General features: G+C 48.3%; 2 protein-coding genes across 2 annotated transcripts; one reads left to right on the top strand and one right to left on the bottom strand.

Moving 5' to 3' along the window:
- The first annotated feature begins 1,052 nt into the window (after nucleotides 1-1,052).
- On the top strand, nucleotides 1,053-3,428 carry LOC145947571 (uncharacterized). Its single transcript, XM_083057367.1, has 2 exons — nucleotides 1,053-1,090; nucleotides 1,196-3,428. The coding sequence occupies exons 1-2, from the start codon at nucleotides 1,053-1,055 to the stop codon at nucleotides 3,426-3,428; spliced, it is 2,271 nt and encodes a 756-aa protein (XP_082913493.1).
- An 8,233-nt stretch (nucleotides 3,429-11,661) lies between these two features.
- On the bottom strand, nucleotides 11,662-13,032 carry LOC145947570 (uncharacterized). The gene has a single exon (XM_083057366.1). The coding sequence runs from the start codon at nucleotides 13,030-13,032 to the stop codon at nucleotides 11,662-11,664; it is 1,371 nt and encodes a 456-aa protein (XP_082913492.1).
- Nucleotides 13,033-13,050: the final 18 nt, after the last annotated feature.

Raw genomic sequence — 13,050 nt, 5'->3', positions numbered from 1 at the left:
GGTAGACTACGCAGCAGCGGTACTCATCTGGCGAAGGGGTTCTCATTCCGGGGATCCAGAGATCTTGTCCGTAGTGTAGAGAAACGGACTGGCGACCGTGTTAAAGGTAGGAAAACTACCTAAATCACATAACTCCCGAACTCTCAAGACCCATCGTCCGGTCACAACCTTACTCAAGTCGACACGGTTCGCCTAGCTAAACTCGATTTTTCGAGAACCATCGCGCGTGAGCCTCTTTGGCAACCGCCTAGATACCTTGCACATTTAATAGACTCTGATAACCCACTCATGTAAATAGTTTTATTAGTGACGAAACAGAAATAAATACGTAAGGTGAAGCCTCTTTGTTTGTTCTCGCGAACTCTACGCGTTTAACTCCGGTGGCCACTGCTATCCGAATTCCATCCTATTTACCGCGCTATATGTGACCCGTCGCCCGATCGCATTTTCGATGGACGCGGGCGATACATAAATTATTGGTCCTTCGAGCCGGATTCTTCGGTAACGGTAGTGGCTTGTGAAAAACCGCGTGCGATCCAGTGTTCGCCCGTTTATCGCTGCCACGTGGCTGCTTCGGAGCGAACTCCCCTTTCAAAGCGGGTAGGAGTACCGTCCGAATAGTGAACTCAGTGTGAAGTGCAGTGTGCTGCAACGTCATACACCGAGAACAAGACTCTAGAGTGCATCAAGTAGCTGCACCCCCCACGCGTATCTCGCGCCTTCGAGTGCGCGCTCCGTGCCTCGCGCTCCCCGCGCCTACGAGTGCGCGCTCCGTGCCTCGCGCGCCCCACGCCAACAAGTGCACGCTCCGTGCCTCGCACGCCCCGCACCTACCAGTGCGCGCTCCGTGCCTCGCACGCCCCGTGCCCACAAGCGCGCGCTCCGTGCCTCGCGCGCCCCGCACCTACCAGTGCGCGCTCCGTGCCTCGCACGCCCCGTGCCCACAAGTGTGTGCTCCGAGCTTTGCGCGCCCCGCGCCTACGCTCTTCTCTCTTGTGTCGCCGAGCGACCTTCCGTATTGTCCGGTGCTGTGAGACCTCAGTACCTCGACCATGGAATCTTTGCTGAAGAAGCAGATGACCACCCAAGGGTACATAGATCGGTTCTGAGAAAACCTCCTCAAGGTGGGGAAGACCCAGATTACGAAACATTACTTGAAGGCTCGCCTGGCTCTCCTTGAGACTTATTGGCACAGGTTCGAGGAATGCCATTACGACCTGATCGATCAGGACGATGCGGCTACCAAGGACTATCTGAAGCAAGATATATACACAGTCACTGAATATAAGTACATCCATGTCAAGGCTAAAATTACAGGCTTATTAGTAGAAGAAGGCTCCTCTACCAGACAGGATCCAGCGTCTGCGTTTCTCAAGCAGCTCCAACTGCCGAAGCTTAACCTTCCCACCTTCTCGGGAAACCAGCTAGCGTGGGAGAACTTCCGAAATCTCTTTAAATCTCTGGTTGATGAGGTGCCAGACCTGGCCCCCGCCCAGAAGCTAAAGTATTTAATGTCGAGTTTGACCGGCGAAGCAGCTGCTGCAGTTGGTGACGCGGAGTTCACCGAAGAGGGCTACGCGACGGCGTGGGCTGAGTTAAACGCGCGCTACGACAACAAGCGCGTGCTGTTGTCGACGCACATGCGTGCCCTCCTCAATAGTGCGGCTGTCACTAGGGCCTCCTCTTCGGAGCTCAAACGACTGATCAGCACAGCACTCAAAGCAAAGCAATCCTTCACGTCACTTGGTCGACCAGTCGAGCATTGGGACGACTGGTTCGGAAAACTGGACTCTGCTTCACGCCTACTCTGGGAGGCATCGATGAAAACCAGTACGGAGTTTCCGACGTTTTGTCTGCTTCAGGACTTCTTGCAGACTCGGATAAGGTCCCTAGACGCCGCCCACCCTCGGAGTCCGGCCGCCCCGCCCACGGCTTCATCTTCGAAGCCCCAGAAGGGCAGGGTAAACGCGCTGTCAGCCTCGGTCACTGGAACGTCGGTGTCGTCTCGACGCTGTCCAATGTGCCAAGGTAACCACCTCTTCAATTACTGCTCAAGATTTAAGGAGCTTCAGGTACCTCAACGGAGGGAATATGCTAAGAAACAAGGAGCCTGCTTCAATTGCCTCAGAACGAAACATGCCGTTTCGAACTGTCCATCAGGTCTGCGCTGCCAACGGTGTCAGGAAAAGCACCATACTCTGTTACACGCTTCAGATTCCTCGCCGTCATCGGAGCCGCCTGACGTCACCTCACAGATGAAGGCCCAGGCCCCGTCTAAGGAGACACCGTCGAGCACGCCGGTGACTTCTAATGTTGCCGCTCTTGCAATTTCTTCAGGCCGCTCCGTCCTGCTGACTACCGCCCAGACGACCTTCGCCAGCGACCTGGGAGACAAGGTCACTGTCAGGGCTTTGCTGGATACCGGATCAGAGGCCTCCTTCCTCTCCGAACGCGTCGTGCGCGCCTTGAGACTTCCTCGGCGACGCGTGCACGTACCAGTGTCGGGCCTTCAGGGAGCCTTCTCAGGTGCCGCTGCGCATGCGGTGTCGGTGACCCTAGGGTCGCCCCATTCTCCGGATTTCTGTCTCAGGTTGTCAGAAGTGCTGGTGCTGCCGAAACTGACGTCAACGCTGCCGCACTGCCGAGTCGCACGACTCGAGTGGCCTCATCTGAGGGGACTTCCCCTCGCTGATCCGCATTTTGACCACCCAGCCCCGGTGGACGCTATCTTGGGAGCGGATGTCTACGGGCTGCTTCTGCAAGAAGGACTACGGCCGGGCCCTCCAGGTGCACCTTCTGCCCAGCTGACGTCGCTGGGGTGGGTGTTGATGGGCCACGTAGCGAACGGAGATTCCACCTCCCCTGAACGGTCGGTGTCCGTGCATCACGCCATGACCATGGACGACGACCTAGGCCAGGTTCTCCAACGTTTTTGGGAACTGGAAGAACTCCCCCGGAAACAGGTCCTTTCGGAGGACGACGCACGATGCGAGGCTGTCTTCACGGCTTCGCACACCCGTGACTCACGCGGGCGATATATGGTCCGGCTGCCCAGACGGGAGGATTCTTCGGCGCAGTTAGTCGGCAAGCGGAGGGAGGCGCTCAGCCAACTACTCAGCCTGGAGCGACGACTGATGCGCAATGCTCGAATTCGCGAGCTGTACACAATGTTTATGACGGAGTATCAGACTCTGGGCCATATGGAGGCGGTGCCGGCCGTGGAGGTCCCTCGAAAAGACGCTTATTACTTACCGCATCATGCGGTGTTCAAAGGTTCCGACGCAGAAGGCAAAATCCGCGTTGTCTTTAACGCATCTTATCGCACGGCGTCGGGCTGGTCCCTCAACAATACGTTGCTGCCTGGACGGAAGTTGCAGTCGGAGCTGTGGCTGATCTTGTCCCGCTGGCGCCTCTATCGTTATGAGTAGATATACTAGTCGGGTTCTAACTACGGGGCAATGAGGGGGGGTAAGGGGCGAGGGGAACCCAGGGCGCGGGGGAATGACGTCACGCGGGAGGGGGGAATGACGTCACGCGGCGAGGGGGAATGACGTCACGCGGGAGGCGTCCACGATGTACCGCGAGGGGTCCGCGGGGAGGGGGAGCGTCCGCGATTTTGGTGCAGAATCCGCGAGGGGTCCGCGGGGAGGGGGAGCGTCCGCGAGGGGTCCGCGCGGAGGGGGAAGCGTCCGCAATTTTAGGGTCCGCGGGGAGGGGGTGGCGTCCGCGATTTTGGAGCCGGGTCCGCGAGGGGTCCGCGGGGAGAGAGGAACGCGAAGGAGAGCGCGAGGCGAACGCGAGAGAGAGATGACGCACGCGAAGGAGAGAGCGGTCGCGAGATAGTGCGAGATGGCTAGGTAGCGAGATGACGCGAGGCGTTCACGAAGGAGAGCGCGAGGCGCACGCGAGAGAGATGACGCAAGAGCGCGAGAGATAGCGCGAGATGATGAGAGGTAGCGAGATGATGCGGCGATGGAGAGCGCGAGAGCTGATGCAGTGAAGGAGAACGTAAAGAGAGAGGCGTTCGTAAGAGAGACTTTTTTTTTTTTTTTTTTTAATAATATTTATAGTAATTTTTAATTAATAATAAGATTTTAATAGGAGGAAGGGGAGAGAGGACTTATTCTAAAATAATACATTTATTTAATATTTAAAATAATGTTTATTTATAACTGTGTGTGTGTGCAATGATACAATTTTGTGTGTGTGTGTGTGTGTGTGTTTAAAAATATAAGAATGATAAAAAATATAAATATAAGAATAATATAAAATATGAATATAATTGATATAAATATAATAAAATTGATATAAAATTTAAATATAAAATATAAAAATATAAATTAATATAAAATTTACGGCAGCAACACATGGTTGAGCAAGGCCTGTTTGAACGAGAGTGTCTAGATAACGGTGAGGCGGCCGAATGCTAGGTGCTGCGAGGCGACGGCTGGGCGAGGTGGATGCGGTTTCTGCATAACAAAAAATTTATATTAATTATTTTAATAATTTTTAAAAGTAAAAAGAAATACTAGTTACAATTTTCCACCACAGGTTCAGGTGGATATGACTCTAGACCAAACAGCTCCCGAAGAGCGTACATGTTCTCCCATAGCCCATTGTAATTGGCATCCATTTCCCGCGCCTCTGCAGTTTCGCACCACATTTCTGCGAACATTCGCCAATGTTCCCACCTCACCATTCTCACCCACTCTCGTTCAGTCAAGCCTTGTTCCACCATGTGTTGCAGCCGTAAATTTTGTACAATGCTATCGATTATCTGAAAATATGAATATTTAATATACATCTAAACATATTGCAATATTCTGTACAATAGTTTTAAATAAATTGTACAACTTACTATTTCGGGGAGCGTACGGCGCAGAAAACCTCCAGTCATTTTTTAAAAATTGTTTTAGATACTAACACGTCAAACGTTGAAGACTTTATGACAAACGTCGCGGAGACAGACCCGCTCACGTTAAAAAGAGTAGGGGATGTATGACATAAGAATTAGCTTGAACGCTTACTCGGTACATGAGATAAGAAAACAGATGGTCCGAGACAAAGATTCCATGATGAGAATAAACATATGAATAATATTTAAAATTGAAACCACAATCGAACGTCAATAGAACCACGTTCGAACCACAATCGAACCTCGATCGAACCACTTTCGAACCACGATCAACCACCTTCAAACCACTTTCGAACCACTTTCATACCTCGATCAACCACCTTCGAATCACTTTCGAACCACTTTCAAACCACGTTCGAACATCGATCGAACATCAATCAACCACCTTCGAACCTCGATCGAACGTCAATAGAACCACGTTCGAACCACAATCGAACCTCGATCGAACCACGTTCTAACATCAATCAACCACATTGAAACCTCAATCGACTACATTTAAAATTATAACATAAGAATGCTGTCGCATACTGAAATTAATACGAGCACGTGCGGACATATAATTCTTGTATGCATATGAGGAAAAGGAGAGAGAGAACAAAGAGAATATTATTTTAATATTAATTTATTCAAAAAAAGGGTGTGGCGAATCATTGCGATGATTTGACCACCAATTAAATATTTTAAATACATTTTCTAAAGCGCAATTTTTTACATGTTTACCGCAACGTAGGCTATAGGTAGTATCTAAGTTGTTTAAGGTAGGAATATCTTCATAGTCTGCATCCAAGGTCTCAATAATGAAACCGTTTCTCGCATCGTCCATTATATCGGTCAACCATTCTCGCTTTTCATGGCCTTTTACATACACAAGAGAGGATGACTCTTCTTCTTCTTGTATCATACCAGCGATAGCTGTTGTAATCAAACGCTGAGCCATGCTGTATGGAACGTTTCCATTTACCCATTGCAATCCATGATGATTTCGAGTCAACCATGAGGCTTGACGTCTCGCCGATTTTATGAGCACATCCCATGGTACGGGGCATGCGAAAAAATAATGTGAAACAATGAATCCTCTTCTGAGGATCGCCGCTTCCTTCACAATAAACTGTTTATTGAAAATAAATCCTTGTAGATCCACAAACGTCGGTACATCCATATTGTTGCAAGAATGTTGGACGACTGATGTCGATTGTTAAAAATCTCAATCTTTTATATTGGAGGATAAATGCTGGTTAAGTAATTTTACAAACTATGTTGGTCAACGGACAATATTCAACAACATGATCGTGCAAAATGAGACAATAGGCGGTAGTATTTGCCGGTACATCTTCCTTACATTCAAATTCAATTCTCACGTCCACGGTAGAATTTTTGACAGATTCATTTTGTCGCGAACAATCAATAACTGCGAGAGGGCCGCAATGTAGAAATTTTGCGATAGTTAGTACATTCTCAATATCACACCCGTAATAAGATTTGCGAAAACGAGAGTACATATCATACAGAATCGACCATCTGTTTTTATCGAAATCTAAATTTAAATCATCGTAGGGATAAGATTCCGAGTTTAGATATAACTTAACGTTGGCTAATTTACAATGATCAAATGTAGTATTATCTTTTGTCATAACATTCTTTTTACCAGTCTGCAGTGCAAAGATCACATATCTCGGCTTTTCCAGCTGAGAGGCGGTTTTCACAGTCCACGAATGCTTGGTCGTACTATGTAACAGCGGAAATTCGTACAGATCCCAAGAGCGAAAACTCATGTTTAAGAATCGCCCGCTTTCCAATGCTCGTAACATAGGATAGTTTATTGATTTCGTTCAATATTACATGCGGCATACGCCATTGTATCTTGATCAATTCAATATCAGCTTCCGCACGTCCATACAGGCAATTGTTGTCGTTGCGCGAACGTATCAAAATTAATTCATGGCGAGCGTTAATCACAACTTGCTTGTAATCTTCGCAAAATCCCAACAGCATGTTGAGCGGTACGCAAAAGTTAAACATGCAACTATCACCACATGATCCATTATGCGTCATATCCCACCCGGCATTCTTCAAGATTTTACTTCTCTCGGTAGTTAAAGAGACATAATTTTTCAACGTAGAAGTTATTCCAACGTTTCTGTTGCGATCAATCTCTACACCATCGAGTTCATATCGAATTTCATCAAACATGAACGCAACGCAGTTATTTGCCAATACCAGTGTTTCATTTGCATCTATTTTAGATACCGTCAACTTTCCCTCAACATACAGAAAGCTTTCGCATGGTAACGTGTACAAATCCTGGTGGTGTATAGGTATCCGTATCTCATCACTATGTCCAAGCGATGAGTTGGCGTATGGATTGTACGTATGTGTCTCAACCTTGACGATACGATCATCAAAGACTGGCTCACCACCAATATTCAAAATGTCAATCATCTTTTCGTACGATGAATCCCAATGATTTTAAAAATTCGCGATTCAATGCGCTGAGTTTCTTTTTAGTGTAACGAGATCTCTGATTATTGTCGCTCACTGCCGCAGCTGCTCTCGCAAAAGTATTGTCCCTCGTAAAATTATTGTCTCTCACGTGCTCCGTATCATTTAGCACGAGCATCACACGCTAATTTTGTCGACGCCGTACGTGTAATCTTACAGTAACTTCCTCTCCTCGAAAATCCAGCAATCGTCCTTCTTAATCAACAATGCGTATCGTTAGATCAGTAATGCTCCGTACGACGATCGGGAGATAAATGATCTGTGCAGGCGTTTCCGATATCTTATATCCTGGCGGCACGCTCGGTGAAAATTCATGTATCGTGTGTACGCGCTTGTCATTACTGTACGCACCAGTGGTGACGCTACATTCTATACGGATAATATTCACGCTAATAATATTTATAGGTAAATCCGAATCATGCCATTTGTGAGGTTGCAATATACGATTCGACGAGAATTCCAACAGCGATCCTATGCTGTCTGGTTTACTAAAATTTATTCTATAGATGCATTTGATTTCGCTCTTTAGAGTATTATGATTGGCGCGAAGCACTATTGCATCATCATTCTGCTCTTTATTGGAAGGATATTGTGAAATTGCACGTCTTAGATACTCATCTATAGCTTGTATTTCGTATGATCCCTCGGGTATCGTAATTTTCTTGTCATCGTTATCAAAGTAAAATTTATTATTCTTAGAATTCACATTCGGTATCGTATGATAAGTTTCAAAGTCTGTTAAACCGAGCTCATAATCACCATTCGATAAATCTATAGCTGGAAAGTAGCTTACAGCGAGAACGCTACTTTTACCAGTCAACGTTAGTGTTAGTGACATGTTGTCAAACTGAATCGTGATGATGGATTGACAGGCTTTATATCAGTCGTTTGAAGAAATCGTAAACACAATTGTCCACAATTATTCTGATTATAATTTTGATAGGATGTGTGATTGTATTCAATTTTCGTAACATTTAAATATTGCACCAATTCTTTGGGTGGTTGAAGATTGCCAAAACTATCGAAATATATTGCTCGATTTCCTCTCTTTACATATGCCACCCAATGGGTACCGGAACCATCAACGTCATCCAAATTTACAATACCGCTTTCATTTTGTCGTATACCGCTTATCGGTAAATTATTGCGCATGAAAACACTTCTAAAGAATGGTATACGCATACGTCTTGCCAGTTGTTGCAATTGTACATTAGTTGTTACACCCACAGGCATTTTTAGTGTTTTTTTTGACGTTATTTTTTCTTAGTTGAGAATCCCTGTCCACGTTTGTATGGAGCGAGATAAACTCCACGACCTTCCATAGCGCGATTATGACGTTGCATTTCTTCAAGCTGACGTTGCGCAGCCTTGCTATCATTCACAGCCTTTGCGAGCAGCTCCCGCTGCTCCACCGGCCAACGAACCGAGAACTTCCAACAAAGGTAAAATTGGCAAGATACCACCACGCTTCGCCACAGGCAGTATTCGTTTCTTCTTCTTCTTCATCAAAGATTTTTTCGTCTTCATCCCCATACCGAATTTTGTCTTTGCTTTCATAGCTGCCCAAACAGTCGTAGCGGCTGCTCTTTCACCAAGAGTCGAATCTCTCGCAGTAATACGTTTTCGTGCTTTCGCAGCGAGTATATTATCAGCAACGTGTCGTTCTCTGAGGGCGTTGCTTTGAGAATATGCAATGTCGTGCTCGCAACACGCGGCATCCAATGGATTAATACCTCGATCACCTCTAGCCAATCGCTTTTCCAAATGAGTCCCCGGACCGCAAAACTGATAGCCGGGGATATGGAATTCGATCGGAAGTGCGTTTATCGGGCGATTAAAGAGACCACTACCTATTTTCGTTGACATTCGCTGCAATCCTTTATCATCGGCGCTGGACCGTCGATGTGCGTTTGCTGCCACGGTCGATTGTAATGTTTGAATCAGCGGCGACAGGTCTGAATCTCTGGATCAGCCTTTATGTGTTCCGGAAGCTTGTCCCACACGTAGTGGATGTGATTTTCATATCGCAATAAAAATGCTTTTGGCACAAATTGCAGCTGTTCGACGCTTAAACCGTGAATATCGGAAGCACTTGTTAGCAGAACAAACATTTTTTCGGTACTGAGCGATTCACGGTTCCGCGCAGCTATAAATAGGTTCTCCATGACTCATTCATTCATTCATTCGAGAGAAAACATGCGGTTCGTTCAGCAATCGACGATAATCAAAGTTACAAATTTTGACGATAAAACGGTTAATGTTGGATAAAGAAATACGCAGACATGGAAACATGCTACCAAATACTATACGCGGTATCATCTGCGGCCCCTCGAATTGCGGTAAAACTAACACGTTGATTAGTTTGATAGAAAGCCCGTATGGTGTTCGCTTCGAGAACATGTACGTTTACTCGAAATCGCTTCAACAACCGAAATATCAATATTTGGAAAATTTGCTATCATCGATAGAAGAAATTGGTTATTTTACATTCTCTAATAATAGCGATGTCATTCCACCGAGTGAGGCGCTTCCGAATTCCATTTTTATCTTTGATGACGTGGCATGCGACATGCAAGATATGATAAGAGAGTACTTTGCAATGGGACGACACTCGAGCGTCGACTGTTTCTATCTTTGTCAAACGTATGCCAAGATACCCAAGCATCTTATACGTGACAATGCAAACTTATTAATTTTATTTAAACAAGATGGGACAAACTTGAAACATGTGTACAACGATCACGTAAATACAGATATGTCTTACGATAATTTTCGCGCTTTTTGTCAGAAATGTTGGCAACATAAATATGGATTCGCGGCGATTGACAAGGACAGTCCGCTGACTAATGGACGATACAGAAAAGGATTTAATGAATTTGCAATACCGCAAAGCAATTAGTCGCTTTCGATACATTGATCGAGCAACGTCTAAATTGCAACATGATGAATAACGATCGTGAAAAGATTGTGAGAGAGATTGCGAAAACGAGCGATTCAATCCGTAAAAAATATCGTTTCTTGAAAACTGGTAAAATGGAGAAGGACGATGCATTGGAGAGGCATTTTAAACCAATCTCTGAACCTCTGAAACAGCTTGTTGAAAATACAGTTGGTGTTGAGTCTGGTGAAGAAAAGATTGAACCATCGAGTATGCTCGGAGAGAAAAAAGAGTTTAAAACAAAGCGATCAAATATATCATTGAGCGATATTGTGCAATATCGCGGCAAGTGAAGCGCGGTCAGTGCGCGAGCGAATTAGACAAAGGAGACGGCACAGCACGGCACAAAAAAAGAAGAAGATAAATTTCACACGACGAGAATATATTTACAGAACTATATACAAAAGTGCGTTTAATGTTGTTCGAAAGTAGCGACAGAAAAGCGCACGACAATTGCAAGAAGTGCAATCGATAGAACGATCGAAAGTGCTTGTGAAAAAGCGAAAAAAGCAAAAGCGTACTAATCTCGGTCTGTGCGTGTAGAAATCGACAAGACGAGTGCGAGGAAAAGGCGCCGAACAAACGGTCTTTATCCCGCTGACCTTCGAGAAGATTCTGAGACAAAATCACAGTATTTGTGATTTTGTAATATAAAGATATCGAATCCTCTCGAAAGTCGGAGGACAAAGCCGTTTGTTTTCGTCGTTATTGTTTTCGCCCACGGAACGGTTACTCGTGAGCGATTAAACGGCGGTGATATTTAGCGCGCGAACCGCGCGCTGCGACGCGATATAGCGGGGCGCATCGTGGTGCCATTGGCGCACGGGCGGAAAGCGCGTGTCGCCGCGCCAAATTTGAGCGCGTTAATTGTCGCAACCGGCTGCGCGCTCGTTGCGAAGAGAACGTGCATCCGCGTTGCACCTTACACACACACATATAAGCACACCCTCTCCTTCTCTCTCTCTCTCTCTCTATCTCTCTCTCTCTCTCTAATCCGCAACATCCCGCTCGCCTCGTCGGGATACGAACGACGAAAGAGTCTAGGGTTTACTGGGGAATGCATCTGATAGTGCGTTATCGCGGCCGCGAACCGGGGGTGTCGCGCGCGCGCTCGCGAGTTGACAGGCGAGGTTAGGAACCCCGTGTGCAACGTGGTGAGAGCATGGAGATACGCCGGAGGACGAGATTTCACGAGACAGGTGAGTACGCGAGGACGCAATGTAGAAAAATATGAGTTAAGCATGATGAAAACGACTATTTACAATAATGTACATTATTTACAGGCGCGATGGGACTCGCGATACGCGGTCTACGCGGGTGGCCCTGCATCCGTGGCGGCTGCCGTCGGCAGTGGTACGATTTTAACCACTGGCCGGGTCAGCTCGCCGACGGAGGTGCGGATGTCCACCACGCGCACTTGCCCGTCCTCTCCCGGGTGTAAACGCGTGATTCGGGCGAGCGGCCACCGGCATGGCGGGGTGCTCTCGCCTTTCACGAGGCACAGCTGGCCTTTGCGGATGGCTTCCCGGGTGGCCCACCATTTGGGCCGCGGAGTGAGCCCCTGTAGGTACTCGCGGGTCCATCGCTGCCAGAGGTGATCCCGCATCTGTTGAAGAAGTCGCCACCGGGTGAGACGGTTGGAAGGTGCCTCCAAAAGTGATGGCTCCGGAATGGCGGTGAGAGGGCCTCCCACCAGGAAGTGCCCGGGCGTTAGAGCGCCCAGGTCCGGATCATCGGACAAGGCCCCGAGTGGCCTTGAGTTTAGGCAGGCCTCGACCTGTGCGAGGAACGTGGAAAGTTCCTCAAAGGTGAGCCGGGCCTCGCCGATGGTGCGCCGCAGTTGGTGCTTGACGGCCTTGACGGCCGCTTCCCACAGGCCGCCGAAGTGGGGAGCCGACGGCGGATTAAATTGCCACCGGACTCCTTCATCTGCGAGGCGTCCGATTATGGATTGGGCCTCGCGGCTGTTCGCCTTGAAGAGGTCCCTGAGCTGCCGGTCCGCTCCCACGAAGTTCGTGCCGCAATCGCTGTGGACGACCGTGCACAGCCCCCGTCGTGATATGAACCGGCGGAAGGCAGCGAGGAAGGCCTCAGCGGAGTAATCGCTGACGGCCTCCAGGTGTACAGCGCGGGAGCTAAAACACACAAAAACAACAAGGAAGCCTTTGTAGGCTTTGTGACCGCGGCCCTTTGTCGTCCTGAGCCAGACAGGTCCTGCCAGATCCACGCCGGTCTGCTCAAATGGTCGGCTCGGCGTGACGCGCGTCCTCGGCAAATCGCCCATCACCGGCTGCGGAGTGGCCGCCCGCCATCGCAAGCAGGGAAGACAGCGGTGGATATGGCGGCGAACCAGCTTGCGGGCTCGCGGGATCCAAAATCGCTGCCTGATGTCGCTCACGGTCGCCTGGACTCCTCCATGAAGAGTGCGTTTGTGGGCGGCGTCGATTATCAGGTTAGTGACATGAGATTCCGGCGGCAGAATCATCGGATGTCGTTGGTCGATGTCTAAAACAGCATGTTTCAGCCGCCCGCCAACCCGCAGGATGTCCTCTTTGTCGCACATGGGAGCCAGTTTGCGGAGCGGGCTCCTGGCAGACAATGGCTTCCCGGCATGGATGTCCCGCAGCTCTGAAGGGAAGCCCAAGGCTTGGGCCACTCGGATCCAGCGGGATAGTGCCATCTTCAGCTCCTCCGGTTC

Source organism: Prenolepis imparis, unplaced genomic scaffold (genome assembly GCF_030444845.1).
Source record: "Prenolepis imparis isolate NDT839.2.m4 unplaced genomic scaffold, iyPreImpa1.0 SCAF_100, whole genome shotgun sequence".
Classification (NCBI taxonomy): Eukaryota; Metazoa; Arthropoda; class Insecta; order Hymenoptera; family Formicidae; genus Prenolepis; species Prenolepis imparis.
The sequence above is the reverse complement of the archived record's forward strand: the minus strand, read 5'-3'. Positions and strand labels throughout refer to the sequence as shown.

Excerpts from the sequence above, each read along its gene's own strand:
- LOC145947571 (XM_083057367.1), top strand. The coding sequence starts at position 1,053 with ATGGAATCTTTGCTGAAGAAGCAGATGACCACCCAAGG. Across the intron at positions 1,091-1,195 it reads AAGCAGATGACCACCCAAGG|GTTCGAGGAATGCCATTACG; the intron begins GTACATAGATCG and ends TTATTGGCACAG.
- LOC145947570 (XM_083057366.1), bottom strand. The coding sequence starts at position 13,032 with ATGGCACTATCCCGCTGGATCCGAGTGGCCCAAGCCTTGGGCTTCCCT.